At 37.8% G+C, this 20623-nt stretch overlaps 1 protein-coding gene across 1 annotated transcript; it reads left to right on the top strand.

Moving 5' to 3' along the window:
• Positions 1 to 13231: 13231 nt before the first annotated feature.
• On the top strand, positions 13232 to 19509 carry LOC137740021 (sec1 family domain-containing protein MIP3). Its single transcript, XM_068479806.1, has 7 exons — positions 13232 to 13502; positions 14208 to 14351; positions 15197 to 15346; positions 15977 to 16432; positions 16970 to 18508; positions 18594 to 18662; positions 18792 to 19509. Exons 1-7 carry the CDS (start codon positions 13455 to 13457, stop codon positions 18918 to 18920), a joined length of 2535 nt encoding a protein of 844 aa, XP_068335907.1. The 5' UTR covers positions 13232 to 13454; the 3' UTR covers positions 18921 to 19509.
• The last annotated feature ends 1114 nt before the right edge of the window (positions 19510 to 20623 follow it).

Genomic DNA, 20623 nt, shown 5'->3' with positions numbered 1-20623 from the left:
AATGACGCGTCAAAGTCAAGACATCGTCTGACTGGGGCTGGGTCTTTTGCTTATTCCTGTGGGCCGAGTCTCTCAAACACTTGCCGTCGTGGGCCAGCACCGAGTTCTTTCAGAGATTTTGCTGCGACTGTGGATGGCGGACATGAAGTTGGCGCCAGAGATGCTCTTTTTTTAGGTTCAATTCGTGTTTTACAGTGGTCGCATAAAACCATTGATTCATCAGTTTCTTCGGAACTATAACCTGACATGGGTTCAACGATGGCCGGCCCTGAAGACTCCGTGGATGGTGCATTTGAAAATAAATCAATCTTCAGTCTCGGTTGACCATTCTACTTACGGACATGTTGCACTGGGACGAATTCGGCCTTCCCTTTTCCTTTGTTTTTAGGGAGATGAGTATTCACCATACCAATTGTCGTCGAGGGGAAGGGATTGACGTCGACCGCAATTTGTTTCTCCGGGAATTTTAACTTACCCTTTTCAATCCAACTTTGAATCGCGTCATGGAACACAACGCAATTATTGGTAGCATGCTTGTTTCAATTATGGTACTTGCAATATGTTTTGCCCTTCAATTCTTCGGCCTTAGGGATGTTTTGTCCTGGCCGAAGTTTGATGATTTTTGCTACCAACAATTGGTCGAAAATTGCATCGGCTTTGGTGATATCGAAGGTGAAAACTTTTGATGTTTTAATCATCTCCTCGGAGGCCGAGCGGGTCTTGACATCTTTGGGACTTACTTGAGCTAATGCCTTGCAAACGTATGGTTTATCTATCACTATTTCAGCCGCGTCCACATTGGCGTATTAGGGGTCCTCGCTTTCGGCTAATACGTAGCTGACTGCAGGATTCTTGTATATTGTTCCTTGGGATATGGACTTTGATATTTTTACCTCTCGGAGCAAATAATCGTACTGCTCAATGTGCTGAGCAAGTTCGTACATATCTCGAATATTTTCCCCCAGGAATTTCTTTTTGTATTCCACGTCCAGGCCGTTTAAGGCAATTCTAACGAATTCAACTTCAGGAAGAGGTACTCGGCACCAATTCCTGGCCGACTTGAACCTTGTTAAGTATTCCATTGGCGATTCGTCTAAAGCTTGAGCCATCCTAGCCAACGATGAAACGGACATTTCCATCCTTGGTCGATAGAATTGTTCATGGAAATTCTTGACCAATTCCTCCCAACTCTGGACAGAGTTTGGTGGGAGATTAATGTACCAAGCAAAAGCTGAACCTGTCAGTGAAAAGTTGAATAGCCGTAGTTTATGGAAGTCGCTATTGACATCCCCACATTGCGCCGTGAACCGAGCTACATGTTCTAACGAGGATAAGGATGATTCTCCGACGAACAGACTGAAGTCGGGGATCTTGAAGCCTTTAGGGTATTTGAACTTTTCCACATAAGCCGGGTACGGATGGATGAATTTTGGGAACTTCGGGCCTTTATTTTAAGGCTGAGTCGATCATTCTTTGGACCTCGGTCATATTGACAGATGCTGCTTCTACTCCCTGGTCAGGTCCGTCAGCTCTACGGCTTGATCCGCCTCTTTTCTCCAAGTCAATTGGTTGTAGCTGAGCGGATCCTTTCTCGGCTTGTAATGGAACATTCTTAAAAGAAGGCTGTCGAGGTTGGCCGACATGGCCATCCTCGAAGGCTTTACTGACCAATAGTTCAAGCATCTTTGTCTGTGTATCACTATTGCTTCGTATTGCGTCTAGTAAATCATTCATTTTCTGGCCAATCGACTGCTCGACCTATCGAGATTGTTCATCAAGTCGTCTTCGAGGAAACGACCTAGTTGGCAGATCAGAACCTTCCCCATTATCTTCGTCGCAATCTTCCACTATTCCTTCGACGAAAATGCCTGCTGTTTGGTTGGGAATTTCTGGGTTGTGAGGCTGTCCGCCGAGACAAATTTCCTTTTCTCGGCGTGTTGCATTTGTAGCCTTGGGTGGTGCAACAATGATAAGATTTTGTGCCTGAGATAAATCTTGTCTAGGGCCTTGCACTGGTAAGTTAGTTGTTGACTTTCCGATGATTGTTTTCTTCTTTACAGACCGTGTCTCAATGGTCATGAACTCCGAAGGTCTAGCACAAGGTCCCACTGGGCGTGCCAAAATATTGACCTTAAAAATTGCAAAGCCTACATCGCGTGCAGGCCGAGTAACTAATAAACTAACTACGTCTTTCGGTTGAATGCGGGGCGTGCCAACTCGTCGGCCGAGGAGTAAAATTTGTTGATGTTACGTTGAGCGCATTGCTGACTTCTTTATCTTAAGACAGCGGCCGAGGAATGAACAAATCTCGACCTTTAGATTCTCGAGCCTAAAGACAAGGCTGCTAGTTCTGCGAAGTTCACGAATCGTCGGCGTCGGATTCAGTCACGGTGATTATATTCGTGAAAGTATAAGCACGTTGAATCAACACTAGACTGTATGGACAAAAGTATTCAAAGGTGATGTATGTCTTGATGGTGAATGTGGTTCGGCTGTCAGAATGCCGAACTCTGAAACTCACTCATGAGTATCCAATCATAAAATCACTCGGCGTTCAATGCGCCAAATGTCGTAACTCGTAACATCTTACTTCGCCGAGAAGGGTAATAAGATAACCTCTGCCAATAAGAATTCGGAAACCCTTCTTGACCGAGACTTGGATAGGTAACCAGTCGGCCTCGATGTAGTGCTGTTTATCCAAACTGAAGGTGCTCATCGGTCGGCTGATTCTACGACAACAGTACTGTTTATCCAAACTGAAGGTGTTCGCCGGTTGCCTTCACAGTGTTGTTTATCCAAACTGAAGATGTGTCGGCGGAGAAAAGAAAATGAAAAATCTCAAGATGTTGAGAGGTTTTGTGCAGGGCAATTGTGTGTTGAATTGGTGGTCCCTTAATTGTTGCATGATATCTTGTATTTATAGCACCAAACCCTCTTTAAGATCGAGTCAAAATCATATCTGGATTGGGACTTCTTGTTCTGTTCCGACTCTATTTCGACCAATCCTACCCCTATTAGGACTTTGAACTCATATCCTTTTTTAGGCTATATTCATTGTTGATCGAGAATCCAAATTGCACTAGGACTTCTTCGACCCCTCTTCTTATCCAAACTACTCTTTCTTGCAATAGGACTCGACTATCCCTTCTGAATGGCCCGGGATCACCAAGCAGCCCATAGTATATTTGAAACAGCTTTGGGTAGAGCATAAACCTACACTCGGCCCAACAATATTATTTTGGGCCCAAACAATTATATAAAAACATATTAACGTAATTGGTAAAGCATTATGAATTGTATGTGTATTTGCTATAATAGATTAACTAAACAACCTTAGTTTTAATTCATCTTTTGCAGAGATGATCTTTAGAGAAAACAAGAAAGATGTGTGGAAAAAACAGAATTTCATATTCTAACACCATGTTGAAAATTAAACAAATGTTGGATATTTCTCAACAATCAATGACAAATATATATGTATATATAGAAATAGATTCAATCACCAATCTAATCCATTTGGACCAATCGATTTTTTTTTATGTTGGATTTGATCATATTAGATCTTAGCTGTTAGATTCAATGAATTTATAAATATAAAAAGAAAAAAGTATACATATATGGTAGGCCAACCTTACTAACCTGGGGGAATCCTGGGCTAAATTTGCCCTAGAAATAAGTTTTGGTCAAAACTCATATTTGCCCCAAGGGTTGGAGCAAGTTGGAGTAAGTTTAGAACCTAAAGTTTGAGTTTTACTCTAAGAGTTGGATGAGGCCTTAGTGTAAATAACATCGTTTGTTACATAAAAAATAATAGAGAATCCCCCAAATTTTTAGGAGGGGTGTAATCAAACTCGGATTTGAGAGGATTTTAAAAGACTATAAAATCCTAGTATAGTCAACTAAAAGATTTTAAAGGATTTTAAAATCCATGCAAATCTAGGTGTAGTCCATTGAGATTTTATTAGAGATTTTAAAGTCCATCCAAATCTAAGTGTATTAAAAAAATTAAGATTTTGTAGGATTTCAATAAGTGGTGGATTTTATGGGATTTGAGAGTAAGAAGTATATATAACCAAGACCAAAAAGAATCCAACCTCAATTCCTAGGATTTCAAATCTTATTCCATATGGGCAATCCTCAAATGTCTACCAATCCCATCCAAACACATAGTGACAAACCGACGAACACCAAATGCTACTGAAGACGTATATGCAGAGAATACATGGCCACATTCATCTAATAAGAATTTCAAAAATACTCATTCCATCATAAGAAAAAGGACTTATCCTAATAAATTCCCTAATGTCAGTAGCTCAAACGCATGCTCTACATTGAATAGTGATGGTGCTTAGAAATTTGAGGTACCAACAGCAGAGACTTTGCAAATGGGAAGTTTGTTTCATTTTCTTTCTATCATAGGCCTCAAAATTCAATGACTGTTAAATCTTTGGGACGATGCCTAGAACATGAATTCAATGCAGAAAAAGATTTGGGTAGCGATCAATGTGGCCATGTATTCTTTGCATATGCGTCTCCAGATGTCGGTGTTGGTGCATAACCAGTTTTTCATCTAAATCTCCAGATGTTGATGAGAATGGGTTCGGTGTTCCTCCAAATGCTGCCAGAATTGCTAATGAAACAAATTTTGGCGACGAGGCTGATGAGGATGATTTTTCGAAGGTTGCTTCAATTGCCTGTGAAATAGAATATCTACTAAATAAATAAGAAATCAAATGATCAAAAGGCTAGTCATTGATGAGGGTTGCTGGTGGCGTAGCAGTGCTCAATTGAGAGAGAAATGGAGCTGTGATGGTGTGAAAGGGGACACAAAATAAGGAGGGGATAAAGTGGCTATCAAGTGCAGTATGGCAAGGGAAAAGATTTTCTTTCTTTTTTTTTTTTAATAAAAAAATTATATGAAAATCCACCAAAATTCATCAAATCTACAAACCAAATCCATTCAAATTCTTTAAAATCCATAAGGATTTTGTAGAAGTCTTAAATCTTCTTAGGCTTAAATGTCAACATGATCCCTGTGTTTTACTCTATCGGCTAATTTAGTCACTATTTTTTTAATTTGGCTTATGTTTATATCTGTTAGCCAATTCAAGATAATCAGTTAAAAGACAATTAAAATTGACATGTGATTGGCACATGAGAGGACAAAAATGTAATTTTGTTGTACACCCACTAAACTTGGTCACAAGTACATAAATAGAGAAAGTCATTCATTTAAATTTAAAATATGAGATTATTGTTGACTTCTTGTTCGCTTTCAGTATAAATGAGACTACATTTGTTCCAATTAAATTTGCACATAAACTTGATCACAAGTATATTCCTATCTGCACAAACGAAAACAAAAAGCAATTTCATATTTAACTCTAGCAAGATCACAAAGAAAACTAATTCCATGCTTTTATAAACGTAAAAAATAAAACTCATGCTATAAAATGAAGTTGCTTTGAACTCCACCAAAAACAAGTACTACATGGTCTTTCTCGTCACATAGATAAAACTTAATAGAATCGCTACTGCCAAAGAAAAACTAAAACAACTCAAATTACCATCAAATATTCTTTTTCTTTGATCTTGTAGTTGCTTTCATTTTATAAACAACTTTGCCAGGTGGTATACATTGTACATCATTGGTAATCAATCAAGCAACATAAAAGTTTTTCATATAACTTTATATATACAACTCTTAACGTCAATAAATGATATAACGTTTTTTCTTTGTTGATCTAAAATAAAGGTCCACCCATGTTCACTAACTGGACCAAGGTCTTTAATCAAAAGTTGAAGAAACCAACACCATGACTCTTTAGTCTCCAATTCAACAACCGCATAAGCATTGGGATACATGTTATCACTTGCATCAATTCCCACTGCCACAAGTAATTGTCCTGCCAAGGTATTGAATTAATATGCATGTATAGATATATAGATGTTATATTAAATTAATACCACATCTACATGAGTTGATGTCAAATAAAACTACAAATTAATTATTTACCTTGGAATATTCCCTTAAGGTGGCAGCCATCTACACCGATCAAAGGTCTGCAACCAGATCCAAACCCATGTTTGCATGCATCTAAGCACGCAAAAAGTCTTTGGAAATAAGGAGGATCCACCTTCATCATCATAGTGCTGCCTATATTTGTCTTTCTAACCTCTTCGCAGTAGTCCCATACCTTTTCATATTGTTGAGCATAAGTCCCCTCAATCATAGTTATAGCCTTCCTCTTAGCTTTGTAACATTGGTATGTTGAGACTTTATTTCCCAAGTCTCTATATATCTCTAATTGAAGTTTTGTCTTCTTAATCTTAGGATCATCTTTAATCCTACCCATATATCTTTCAAAAAGAAAAGTTAAAGTTATGTTTTTGTTATAGAAACCTTTTGAACATGAATGATGCGTGATTTATACGCACACAAATTAAACCCTCTTTTTATCAATTGTAGTAAGTATGTAAGTAGGGATCGTTCTGGACCGGGGATTAGGAGGGATTGTTAATCACTTGGATTTGACTCAAAAACATAAAAACAAAGTTAAAAACGTTCACAAAGACTCAAAGGACTCAAAACAAGTTCAAAAGACTCAAAACTGCCTAAAAACACTAACTAGGCAGTTTCTGACCTTAAACCCAATGTTGGACGAATTTAAGATTATGGCTTGATTCAAACGTAAAATAACAATATAAAACACTATACTAGACTCAAAGAATGCAAAACTAAACTTTTAAAACACTAAAACAAACCAAAAGACTCAAAACAACACAAACACACTCAAATCTGCCTAAAAACCACTTTCTGGGCAGATTTGAGCACAAACACAAATTTGGACGAATTTGTGTAACAAAATGACTCAAAACTCTTATAAACACAAACTAAGACACTTTCTAACTAAATTAGACAATAAAGTAAAGGGGGATTTTAATTTGACGAAAATTGAAATAACGAAACAAGTTTAATAAACTAGACAGAATGTAAATATGAATGCGATGAAAATGAATGGATGAATGCTAGCTAGAAGGTTCTTCTCCACACATGTTACACTTGCATAATAAAATGATTTCCAATTGCATTTCAATAAACCATGAATTCTCAACACCCCAAGTTAACCGTGATGCACTAATTAACCTTCAAATCTTCCTAACGTTATTGAATTGGATGGGTTAGCGCATACAACAATTCAAAACATTCCCCATAAGTCCCCTACATGATTGCATAATAGAGATACAAGCAAGAATCATTACGCTCTATGAAAATTATAAGTGTTGACGAGGCATTCGTTACTATGGAATACGCATGAAACTTATGCCAAGAATTCGTTTAACGCGATTGTTTATAAGCAACCTCCACTACTTGTGAATATAAATTCGTAACTATTAGGTGAAACTCACTTATATTCTAGCGTCATATTCATGCATGAAAATTAAGCGTGCACTCTCAATAAACATACATAAATAAGTTATCAATCAAACGGTTAAACAAATTGAATCACAACTTATGAAACGCAATTAGAAGTAATCAAATCAAAATGCAAGCATAAACATATATTTCGAATTTCCTCATAACTTTGAAATCAAAGAAACACCTAAACATTCCAACAACTCAAACTTGAATTGTATGAACGTTTAGGCACTCTTCTCTTCCATTCCTCATACGTACAAAACAAAGAGTATTGAAATTAACATTGAAATCAAAGAAACACCTAAACATTCCAACAACTCAAAATTGAATTGTATGAACGTTTAGGCACTCTTCTCTTCCTCTTCGTTGTAGCACAAGGTCTAAGGATAGTTTGATGGTGTGAATGGTTTGGGTAGTGGTGGAGGAATGGAAGGATGGTGTTTGGATTTGTAGGGGAGACTCACGGCACAAAGGGGGTGGTTTTATGGTCTACATTTCTGCAATGGATGAGTTTATGGAAGAGTGTTTGGAATGGGTGAATTTCTGGCACAAAGGCCTTATTTCTGTGGTGAATGGATCCCCCCCTTTGTGGCTGCAATGAAGGTTTATTTATAGGTGAAATGGGGGGAACATGACAGCTAGGAACTTGGTGGAAATCTGGAATGGTGATGGGAGATGCATGTGGCTGATTTATGCATGTGATTAAAGGGTGGAAATGCATGTGCAATGTTTGAAATCTGATGGGAGAAAGGTGGATGCATGTGTTGGCTGATTTAAAGAATGTGAGGGAATGATGAAAGGGGAAACATGACAGCTAGGATGAATGCATGTGAATATGCTAGAAATCTGATGGGAATGAATGATTAAATGTGAATGGCTGATTAGAATCTAGGGTGCATGTGGGTTAGAAATGCATGTGGGTGAATGTTTGAATGATTAAAGGGGAAACATGACAGCTAGGTTGGTTGGTGGCTGCCATGGAGGTGTGGAATGATGGAATTGCACAAGGGGAATGCATGTGCACGGTTTTGGTGTGGAGAAATGATTATGGATGCATGTGTTGAATGATTTCTTGGTGAGGGATGTGGAGTGGCTGGAATGATGAAAGAATAAAGGGTGCATGTGGGTTAATTAATTAAAGGGAGTGCATGTGCAATGTTGTTGTTGGTGCAATGATGGAGGAACAAGTGCATGTGGCTGAAATGTGGAAGGTGTGTGGCTACTTCAAGTAGGAATCCTTGTGACATCAACTCTTCAATTTCGTCCATTCCTTTTGCTCCAAGTATAAGTTATCCCTTCCAAGTCCAATTTTGCTCCAAAATGCTCCAAAATGCATCTTTTTGCTCCTTTAGCCCTTTGGACCTACAAACACACGAAAATAGCTTAAAGGACTAAAATAACTAAAGAAACATAACGTAAATGCACGAGAACAAGCCATTTAAGTCGCATGAATATGCTCCTATCAATGAATGCCTAGGAGTTTAGCTCTTGATTTGAAAAATATTTTCACCCTGCATCACAGAAGCAAATAACCTCCAATTGCAACCTTACTTGCACTTAGCAGACAACCTGATCGTATTATTCCTCCCTATCTTACATTCATATGACCCTAGGACTCCATATTTTTGTATAGCCTGCTTTAACATCTTTTTACTTCGAAATTTCATCTCAACATCAAATTGTGGGTTTTCTATATCAGAGTCAACATTAAACTCTTTGCATCTACGACCATGTCTTTCTTCATCAAAGTTCAATGGCGAATGTAATTCATCTGAGTTATACTACTTCTCATCCATGTTCAAATCCTTAACCTGTATATCTGATTCCCATTTGTTTTTTTTGTTTCTTACTGCATCCAATGAAACTCTCTTGTGCACCTACATTGTCATTGAAATTGTCATCTTCAATCATTGCATCATTATCCTCATCATATAAGGAACTGTCTGTATCAGAATCACCAATGTCACCATTATTATCACTTTCCTCATAAAGGAAATTCTCTATATCAGATTTTTGCTCACCATCACCATTATATTTACACTCCTCGGTTTTGTGTCGGTACATCATAATGATATTGAGGCTCACCATGATACAAAGCACTTCTCTCTTCTTGAAATAAGAATTCATCGATAAAACCATTTGGGCAATACATGTTTTCATCAACCTGACTAAACAATTCCGTAGGGAATTCATTGAATAATTCTTCATAATTTATTTGAGCTTATGATAATGGTGGTTGGGTTAAATCCTCAATAACTTGAGGAAAATTTGCACACATAAAATGAAATATGCATTATTATTAAAGAAAGGCATATGCCGATTACACAATACTATGGTTATTAGAAAAAAAAAAGCATCTAAATTCAAAGGAGCTAACTTTGGTAGTCATGATTTTATACAACAAGTTGCAACCAATAAAAATCAAAGTAAAGTGATATCCTTATTTTCTTACCCAGCTGTTGACCCTAAAAATTACAAAGCCTACGTGGTGCGCAGGCCGAGTAACTAATGAGCTAACTACGTCATTCGGTTGATGCGAGGCGTGCCAACTCGTCGGTCGAGCTCAGCCGAGGAGTAAAATTTGTTGATGTTGCGTTGAACACACTACTGACTTCTTGATCTTGCAACTGCGACCAAGGAAAGAATATGTCTCGGCCTCTAGGTTCTCGAGCCTGAAGACAAGGCTGCTAGTTTTACGAAGTTCACGAATCATCGGCGTCGAGTTCGGTCATGGTGATTATATTCGTAAGAGTATAAACACGTCGAACCGGCTCCAAACTATACAGACACAGGTACTCAAAAGAGATGTATGTCTTGATGGTAAATGTGGTTCGGCCGTCAGAATGCCGAACTCTGAAACTCACTTGTGAGTATCCTATCATAAAATCACTCGGCGTTCAATGTGCCGAATGTAGTAGCTTGTAACACCTTACTTTGCCGAGAATGCTAATGCTAATAAGATGACCTCTGCCAATAAGGATTTAGAAACCCTTCTTGACCGAGACTTGGATAGGTAACCAGTCGGCCTCGACGCAGTGCTGTTTATCCAAACTGAAGATGTTCGCCGGTTGCCTTTACAGTGTTGTTTATCCAAACTGAAGGTGTGTTGGCTGAAAAAGAAAATAAAAAATCTTAAGATGTTTGAGAGGTTTGCGCAGGGCAATTTGTGTGTTGAATTAGAAGGGTCATCAAATGTTGTATGTGACTCTGCATTTATAGTAGCTATCTTTTGCTTGGCATGGCTTGATAACTTTGTAGAGTCCAATTGTTGCTCTAACTTTGTAGAACATCACTTGACTCAAACTTGTGTCCCATCACCTTAGCCGTCCAATATCTCCAAGATATGATAAAGGCTATCTCTTAATTTTCCTTGAAAAGATTACATATATCTTCCCACATACGTGGCCTGACCAAATCAATGCATCCTATTCCAACAAAAACTTCTCTTTCTTCACTATATTGGTCCATGTGCAACCATGCATGCATGATAACTAAAATACCATGGTTGATAGTTTTGCATTATCTGTAAAACCACCCTGATTCCATCACATCACCTCATTTTGACTAATCCAAAAGGCATATCCACATGTTGATCATCCAATATTAATTGCATCCTTGTGGTATTGTTCCATGTGGTCCTGCATGCAAGATAGGACTCTAATGTTGCACGGCATTTTACATAACCTCTTCTGCATGGAGCTTTACGTGTATTACAACTCTGTACACTTTAAGGATATTTTCAAGATAATTACTATGATAAAAAAAACAATAGTAATGTTAAGAAAAATCTCTAATCATCCGACGACCTCGATTATTTGAGCCGATGGTGTAATTTTGGGTCCAAACACCAGTCTACCAAACCATCTCAATTGATTATAAAAGCACACAACAAATCCAACAAATCAAACCCTAGCCCCCCAACAATATTGAAAACCAAAGACGATCGTCACCTTGGTTGTTTTGTTCAGTTCATTTACTTGTCATCTTCTCTGCAGTAGACCAAAATCTCAATCGGCAACCCCACAACTTCTGACCTAATGGATGTTGAAACCCTAAATCGCATAGTATTCAAGTGAGCTGAACAAACAAAGCATCAGTTCTTAAAGATATGCATTGTATCTGTTTAGTGGGTGTACAATAAAATTACGTTTTTGTCCTCTCACGTGCTTAGCACATGTCAATTTTAACAGGCATTTAACGAATTGTTTCGAATTGGCTATCAGATATAAACACAGAGACCAATTTGGCTGAATTGCAAACACAGGGACTAAATTAGCCGACAAAGTAAAACACAGGTACCATGTTGACATTTAAGCCATCTTCTTAAATTCTATCAAACCCATCACTTAAAATCCTTTAAAATCTTTCTAATATTAGTTTGACCACACCCTCCTTAAATAAATAAAAAACGGTTAATCTCAGTTTACTACCTTGAAGTTTCTTGGTTTTCAACATTTGATATATGAAGTTTTTTTTCGTCCCAGAGTGACACCTAAAGTTATAATTTTGGGACACTTTCATACATCCGTTAAGTTTTCTGTTAGAATTTTTGTTAACTGATGACGTGGTGCTTACATAGACAATGACTGGGCACCACGTGGATATTAAAATAAAAAAAATTAATTAAAAAAACTAATAAAAATTAAAAATCTTGGCCAATTCCTAACCATCACTCGCTTCCACCCAGCCATCAATCCCTTATCTTTTCTTTCCTCTACGCCCACCCACCTCTTGCCTCCTTTTCTCCTTCTCCTGCCCCGTTAGGGTCGCGTCGTTCTCGATCTTTCAGATCGCCGACACTAGACCACTATCCACGTCGGTGTTCACGGTAGAGACATGCGTAGGAGTGTCGCTGGAGATCGATGTGCAGTCGAGGCACTCCCACTGGAGAGTGGCGGCCAGGGACTTGGGCTTGGCCAAGAGTAAGGCAGCGTGCCAGGAGGTCACGTAGGTCTTACAGGTAAGCTTCTCGGTGTCGGGCGAAGTCACCTTACAGAGCATGCAGACGCCGTCTCCATCCCAAGGAAGCTGGCTAACTTTTCCTTATTTCTCTTTTCGTGGCCGCTGCCCACCCCACCCATCACTTACCTGCTTCTCAAAACTATCTCCCCGGTGAATTTGCCTCCACCATCGTCATCACTCCCTGCCTCGCTTTTAGCCTCTCCTGCTCCATCATCGGGAGTTTGTTCCACTCTTACTTCCATGCGCACGATACCCGTGACCCACCAGAAACCCTTGGTTTCATCTATGAAAAATATAAAACTTTTTCTCTACAAAAAAATTGGGGAAAAAACAAATCTTTTTCCATCTATTTGTTTTTCCTAATTTTGGAAGTCGATATCTAAAAAATAAATTGAATTTGCATAAAATTGAAGAAATCATATTGGGGTTTTGGTTTAGCGGGAGCAGAATTGGGTAAATGTGCGGTTGCCTCCGATGAGGGCTGGTGGTTTTAAGAGAGAGTTGCAGATTTTGGAGTTGTGGGGGAAAGGAGATGCCATGGTTGGGTTTGGGGTGGGCGCAAGGGAGATGAGAGAAGAGAGAAGGATGCAAGGGAGGCCTAAGTCGGGTGGGTAGGATTGGCCCAGATTTTTTTTTTAATTTTTTCAAAATTTTTAATTTTTTTAATTTTTAATTTTTTTAAGTTTTTTAATATTTACGTGGCGTTCAGTCATTGTCTATGTAGGTGTCACATCATTAGTTAACAGAGATTCTAATGGAAAATTTAACAGATATATAAAAGTGTTCCAAAATTATAATTTTAGGTATCATTCTGGATTGAAAAAAATTTCATATATATCAAATGTTGAAAACCAATAAACTTCGAGGTAGAAATTAACCTAAGAAAAAATAAAACAGAGGAAATTTTGAAAGGAAATAAAAAAATGAAACAGAGGAGAAATGGGAATTAGGGCCTACAGTGATAATAACGGCACCGATTACCCAACTCAATCGCAAAGCCTTGGAAGGGAAGGAAGCCTTATGACTCTTGTTCAGCTGATTTTCTGCTTATTCATGTGAACTGAATCGAAACATGGCTGTCGTTGATGTCACCAAATCTTGCCTCGATTCCATTAGCCAGGTGATTATCGTTTGTATATGAATTTTCAATTGGATCATGTTCCTTCACTGCGTTTTCGTACGAAATCGAATTATGTTCTTTCACTGCAAATTACTGTATTCGTCAGGCTTTCAGATTCTACCCAGTTTTGGCAACTGCAAATCTAATGTTAGGGCTTAAATATGACTTCTTTTGAAAAAAAAAAAAAAAAATTAGGGATTGGAGGATGAATTCTTGGCTCACAACTCCAAAATTTTGCTTGAATTATTGACAGGGATTCATCCTCTCTAGTTGTTAAAATCCTACTATCCTAGTCCTTCACCAATCAGTTGTCTGTATTTGATTTCCCATTTTGACTTATTAGCGATTTTTTTTGGGGGTTTGTTTTTTATGAATTCTTGTAAAATGAGAATGTCTTAGAAGTTTAATGAAAAAATTGACCATCAGTAGATTGGATTCTGCCCAAAATGTGATTTCTGCTATATATAGTCCATTTGAATCTAACTTTTATGGCTGAGCAAAGAAGCTTTCGTTTCCCCCCTTATTTCCTTACTCTACGTAGAATCATTATGGTACAAGTTCTTATTATACTTGAGTTTTGGAGTAGAGGGGTTCCCGTCGAATTAGTTTGAATTAATTGCTCTCGTACTAGACATGTTGATGTTCAGTTGAATTTTATGTATATTTGATTTATAAGATTGTTAATTCTTCATCTTCTCATTTTAGATATCGGACCACATTGAAGGTTCTGTTCTTTACTTAGATGCTGGATGTACACAGAGCTTCCAGTACACGGGAGCGTTTCCCCTGTTACTGAACCATGGAGTACGTGCTGTATGTAGTTTGGAAAACATTTCTTCTCTTGATACGGTAAGTTGGTTTTTACAGGGTTACTATGAGCTGTGTTTTTTCATACATTTTGTTAAATGTGAACAAGTTCAACATTTGGACAGAGATGCCATATAACATTAAAACTTAAAAAGTGTGGTGAATTATCTTTTTTGGTTTTTGAAGTAGAAACTTTCTTCCGATGGTCACTATAAGAAAATTTTTGCCTTCGTGTGTTTCATGTAAACTCTCTTGTGTTGATGGAAAATGATATTATCTAAGAAACTGTTCTTGGGAAAAATTATAGTCTTGTTTTGTTTGGATAAAGCATTAAAAGACCATTTTGGTGTATTGGAGTGGAGAATCGGTGAGAATAATTAGTTATGTTCTTGTTTTCCTCTTTCTTTACAGTGGGTATATTGATCACATTACAACGATGGCCACCCCAAACTGATGCCCATGAGTCACAACACAACCCTAAACTCAAGGACACATTAGACTTTGTCCGTCTCTGATACCCTATCGGTTCATATATCTCCTTTGTCATCAAAATCTGCTTATCTACTAATCTATTAAAAACAGCTCGACTGCCAAAAAAAATAAAAACCATTTTTAACAGGCATAAATTCTCTAGAACTCTAGTAATTGTAGCTCGAATACTAATCTATTAACATTAACAAAGTGCTTTGTTGTCCTTGACATAAATTCTCGAGAACTCTAGTAACTGTAGCACTCTAGAGGAAGTGCTTCAATGTCTTTCCATGATGCCCCAAACTTCTAGTCCTCTATTTTGTTTTAATTATGATTATGAGATGTGGATTAACATTTATATTTAAATTATCATTTATCCTTTTTGTATTTAACTGCCTATATGCCTTATTTTTCAGGTGGTTGATTGGAATGCAAATTCTCATCCTGTAACGAAAGTTGTGGTGATCACTTCTCGTCTACTAAGTGATGCACATCGATATATTTTACGTTGTCTTAGCACACATCAAGCTGTAGATTGTTGTACTGTGTTCACATCTGTTTCAGAGGTACTTCTGTGGAATTACCACTTCTAAATGGAATTTTAATGTTCGCCCTTTTCTTTAGATAATCAGTTTTTTTTTTTTTTTTATCTCTTCTCCCTTGGCTACATACTCCGCCCCCCTCTCTCTCCCCTCCTCCTTTTATCAAATTCACTTCTATGCTCAGATGAGTAGATATGGTCAGAAGCTTGTGTAGTTGATCTCATTCTCCTTTATGAAAATGTGCCCTTCAAGAATTAAGTTCGTGATCTGTAATTGTTCCGTTACTTTTTAGGCAGAACACTGAAATGTTAAATTAGGTATGCAGATTATTAGTTTTGAAAACCGAAGGAAGGTGTTGCAGAACTAGAAGATTGTGGATATAGTTAATTTAGTTACATCCTTTCTAGTCTTCAAAAGTTTCAGCTGCCTTATCTGAGCCAAATTTTGTTGTTCATTTGATAATAAAGTGTCAAAACCTCTTTTTGTCTTTTTGGGAGCGGTGTTGGTAGTACTATTGATACCAGCATCAGCATTAGTAGCAGTGATTTGAGTTATCTTCCCATCCTTTATTCTCTGGACAATTCGATGGATGTTTCATCATCACAGTATTATTACTTTAGCTTTCCTAAATGTTGAATGCTTTACTGATTGCAGATAGCTCATTCAGCGTATCCTGATTCACCTCTGGGACCAGATGCATTTCATGAATATGAGTCCTTGCTTGTCCAAGATTATGAGGAGCTTGTTAAGAAAGATAAGAAAAATTCCAGACGGACAGAAGGCAGCAACTTAAAGGACATATCTCAACATGAAACTAGTTTAAGTGCAAGGGATTTCATTGAAGACAAGTCAGTAGCTGATACAGAAGATGTAGGGAAAAAACTGGTTGTTTCTGTGCATCACTTCCCCATGATTTTGTGCCCCTTTTCACCAAGAGTATTTGTTTTACCTTCAGAGGGATCAGTTGGTGATGCATACCTATCAGTTAAACATGAGGATGCTCTTAGTCCAGGGTTGCCCCCCTTAAGTACTGGATTGCTTTCTGATGGTGACGATATTCCTGCCGGGGCAACGCTTACAGCAAATTTTCTTTATCATCTTGCTGCAAAGGTGCTCTACATGCTACCCTTTCCCCCAAGTCTAATTTTAGTTCTTTGCATTCATTTCTTTAGTTTTCAGCATATTTGAAATTTGATTATTTTCAAAAGTCTAGATTGCACTTATATTGTCATAGAGTTGGAAATGATAGCTTACTGTTTACAAGGTTGTACATGTAGAACAATCCAAAACCCTTGTATTTATGTTATCTAAAAGCTTTAGAAATTCCCAAAATTTCTACACTGTCGTTTTCCATGATATAGGCAGCACTTTAGACTCCGACAATGGTTCTTGCCAAAGTTCAGTTCCATTTCCTGTAAATGTATTTGATCTGTCGCATGGGAGTTGGGATACAATTGTTCTACGTTGTGTGGTGATATAATGTCAAGGCAAGGGAACATATGAAGGAATATGAAATAAAAAATACAAGAAGAATTTGAAATGTGTTGGTAGTTATTACCGCCAAGGTTAATTTGTTATGTTGTCCGTTCAGAGTGCTTTGTTTGATTAGTATACCCTGACTATGGTGTGTTTTATTTAATTATGCAGATGGACTTGAAGATGGAAATATTTTCACTTGGTGATCTCTCAAAAACTGTGGGGAAAATTATGACAGACATGTCAAGTCTTTATGATGTAGGTCGCCGTAAACGATCTGCAGGGCTATTACTCATTGATCGTACACTGGATCTTCTTACTCCATGCTGTCATGGAGATTCACTTGTTGATTGTATGTTTTCATCCCTGCCCCGCAGGGAAAAAACAACATCCTCCGCCCACCTAAAAAGCTCACAAAACCAACTCAAGCATGGCCCTTCTAACCTGGAACGTGCTTCTCTTGATGTTCAAATACCACTTGCCCTAGTTCTACGTGAAGAAGATAACAACACAGATAACTTTAGGCTTTTAGAAAGCATTGAAGCTTTTCTGTGCGGGTGGGATTCTGGGAACTCTGCCTCTCAGGTTTTGGATTTGATGAACCTAAAGAACAAAGTTCATAATGAGAAGTCACTTGAGTTCGAGAATGAGCTTCTTAGTGGGTCTTTTGTTTCTACAGAAAGTTTTCGTGGAACACCATACATGGAAGCTATACTAGACAGGAGAACGAAAGATGGAGCCGTACTGGTGAAGAAGTGGCTTCAAGAAGCTCTTCGTCGGGAAAATATAACTGTGAATGTCAAATCGCGTCCTGGTTTTGTTACAAAGTCAGAGTTGCAACTTATGGTAAAAGCCCTAGCTAAAACGCAGTCATCTTTACTGAGAAATAAGGGAATTATTCAATTAGCAGCAGCTGCTCTGGTTGCCCTTGACGAATCTAATTCGGCCAGATGGGAAGCATTTATGAGTGCAGAGAGAATATTGAGTGTTGTAAGTGCTGGAGACACAACCCAGAGTCTTTCTGCTCAAATTGATGATCTTATCAATAAGACGGCTCTGATGGGATTGCATGGACAGAAGAACAAGAAGTCGGAGGCCTCAAAAGGACTACTTTCTTTTCAGGATGCTTTGCTCCTTATGATTTCTGGATATATATTAGCAGGTGAGAATTTTCCGACATCTGGGTCTGATGGCCCTTTTTCTTGGCAAGAGGAGAAATTGTTGAAGGATTCTATTGTTGAAGCAATTCTTGAAAACCCATCAATAGCAAAACTCAAGTTTCTTCATGGTCTAATGGAAGAGCTCGAGACCAACTTAAGCAAAGAAACGTCTTCAGATCAAATAGACATCGATGATTTTGATGACGATCAGTGGGGTAAATGGGGTGATGAAGAAGTTGATAATAAAAATAACAGTAAAGAGCAAGTGTATAGTGACATGCAGCTGAAGTTGGAGCTGCGTGATAGGGTGGATAATCTTTTCAAATTCCTTCACAAGCTATCTAGTTTGAAGAGTAGGAACATACCATTGAAGGACGGGTCATTGTCTTCAGAAAATAATTTCAGCGGAGATCCATATGCAAGCAGAGGACTGCTATATAAGCTTCTAACAAGGGTTTTGGCGAAGAACGACATACCTGGTCTGGAGTATCACTCGTCTACTGTGGGACAACTTTTTAAAAGTGGTTTCAGAAGATTTGGCCTTGGGCAGGTAAGTTCCCATGTCCAGATTTTGGTTCAATGGGTCCATATATGCTTGATAACCAACCTTTTTTTTTTTTTTTCCCAATTTTCAGGCGAAACCAAGTTTAGCCGACCAAAATATCATCCTGGTTTTTGTCATTGGAGGAATCAATAGTGTCGAGGTATGCATTTCTCAGATTCTCTTCCCCGTATGTTAACATTTCGCATGAAAACTGGTAGTTCCTTGGGAAAAAATTACTTATATTCACTTGCAAAAGAAACTTAACCTGTTGTTTTTTATGTGTAATAAGGTTCGTGAAGCTCAAGAGGCATTATCCGAGAGTGGAAGGCCGGATATTGAATTGGTTCTTGGAGGAACAACTCTCCTTACTCCTGACGACATGCTCGACTTACTACTGGGCAAGTCTAGTTACTTCTGATTGTTTTACGATTGACAGTGGCCAATAGGTGAATCTCAAATATGTTTTGGTTAGCATTCAATTTACTCTCCGTGTCCCTGAATGCTTAACTGTGCTGAAACTTTCAGCCCTACTTTATGTACGCGTTTGATGAATGTAAGATCAAGGACTTGAGATCGTACAAATTAGGGTTTTGAATTTATCTCAAAGAGGGTGGGATGGAATTTGGCATGGAGATTTCGGTGCTTTGAGATCAAATTGGTTTGGGGGGAAAAGAGGTGGAGGGGTGGAGAATGACCAACAGTGGTTGGGGTTGGGGCATGTGAGTGGAGAGTTGGGTGCAACTTAGGTTGGGTCAACCCGAATTTGTCCATGTCCGATTAGATTTTAAACTTGATCGAGTGGGTCATTATGAAGTTAAAAGCCCGCCATGTTAACCCAAATCCAACTCGAATTCTCTCATGCACATATTGAAGTTTGTTGTTAATTATTGTTTTGAACAATGAATAATAATGTTGCGTTCAGTTTCTTTGGATTGAAACTTTAGTATTCTCTTGTAATTTTATCAACTTTGCATAATTGAAACATTAGAAGTGGTCTCCCACCCTAACACTTGGTTTAAACTTTTGCGTGGATACTAACGTGTAAAATTAAATTTTAACTAATATATATTAACGTTATTTGGTACAAAATTTGAAAAATCTTACAAAATAAGGTGTTATAAGATTGAACTCAATAAAGTGAGATAAACTCAAACACAACCCATGTAACTCCGAATTCAATTTACACCCGAACTTGAATAAACATGCATGAACTTGAACCTAACCCTAACTCGAATTGTGAATGTTGAGTTAAAGTTGGGTTGACCATCTAACATGCCTGAGTTCCACCTTTAGAAGAGAGAGAGAGAGTCCAATGGCTTGATATTACTTCAACAAAATTGTAAGACCTGTCAAATTTTAAACATAAAATTTAGATTTTACGGCCTATGTGGCAATTTGACATCTTTCAAAGTTTTGTTGTGCACCTGATATATCAAATTAAATATTATATTATTATATTATTCCTTTTCATACTTTATGTTTTATAATTTTAAATTTGGTTACATTATTTTCTTTTCATAATTTCCTAGTTGTACACCAGAATGAGTATCTGAATTAATACCCAAGGTATAAAATACCGAGGCTTCTGAGCTGCAAAGTAATTTAAATCAGCTCGATAAGTTTCATACCAATATAACTTCAAGTCGTATTTTTTTTCTTCTTTTCTTTTAAATTGGATTCGAAGCAAATTGAATCGATACAATATCGCTTAGCCTGTTCCTTTTGATTCAAATGCATTACAATATTCAATGGTCAAATATTCAGTACTCAAATACAAACCAAATCCTAAAATCTATTTGTGACAAAGCTCAAGAAGAAGAAAATGAGAAATTACTGACTGGTGAGAACGCCAAGCTTCCAAGATGTAGCGGCGAAGTTGAATTTTCTCTGAACCAAGAAGCTGGGTTTGCCTTCAATCTAATATTTTCAGACCTGGGTTTGCGGTTTGTAGACTGATATTTGCGATTTGGTAATTAATCAAAAAATTTTTGACGCTGCCGTCAATTTTGACAACAAAGGTAAGGGTTGTCAAATTCATGTTATACCACATCAGATCTACCTTTTCGGATGAAAAGCATTGTTGTTGTCTTTTTTTTACTGTTAACAACGATTTGGACAATT

Source organism: Pyrus communis, chromosome 7 (assembly GCF_963583255.1).
Source record: "Pyrus communis chromosome 7, drPyrComm1.1, whole genome shotgun sequence".
In the NCBI taxonomy this organism is placed as follows: domain Eukaryota; kingdom Viridiplantae; phylum Streptophyta; class Magnoliopsida; order Rosales; family Rosaceae; genus Pyrus; species Pyrus communis.
This window is presented reverse-complemented; position numbering and strand designations above follow the sequence as displayed.

Bases quoted from the DNA above. Each gene is read 5' to 3' on its own strand.
- LOC137740021 (XM_068479806.1), top strand. From the start codon at position 13,455: ATGGCTGTCGTTGATGTCACCAAATCTTGCCTCGATTCCATTAGCCAG. The intron at 14,352-15,196 runs GTAAGTTGGTTT...CTTATTTTTCAG, and splicing joins ACATTTCTTCTCTTGATACG to GTGGTTGATTGGAATGCAAA. The intron at 18,663-18,791 runs GTATGCATTTCT...ATGTGTAATAAG, and splicing joins GAGGAATCAATAGTGTCGAG to GTTCGTGAAGCTCAAGAGGC.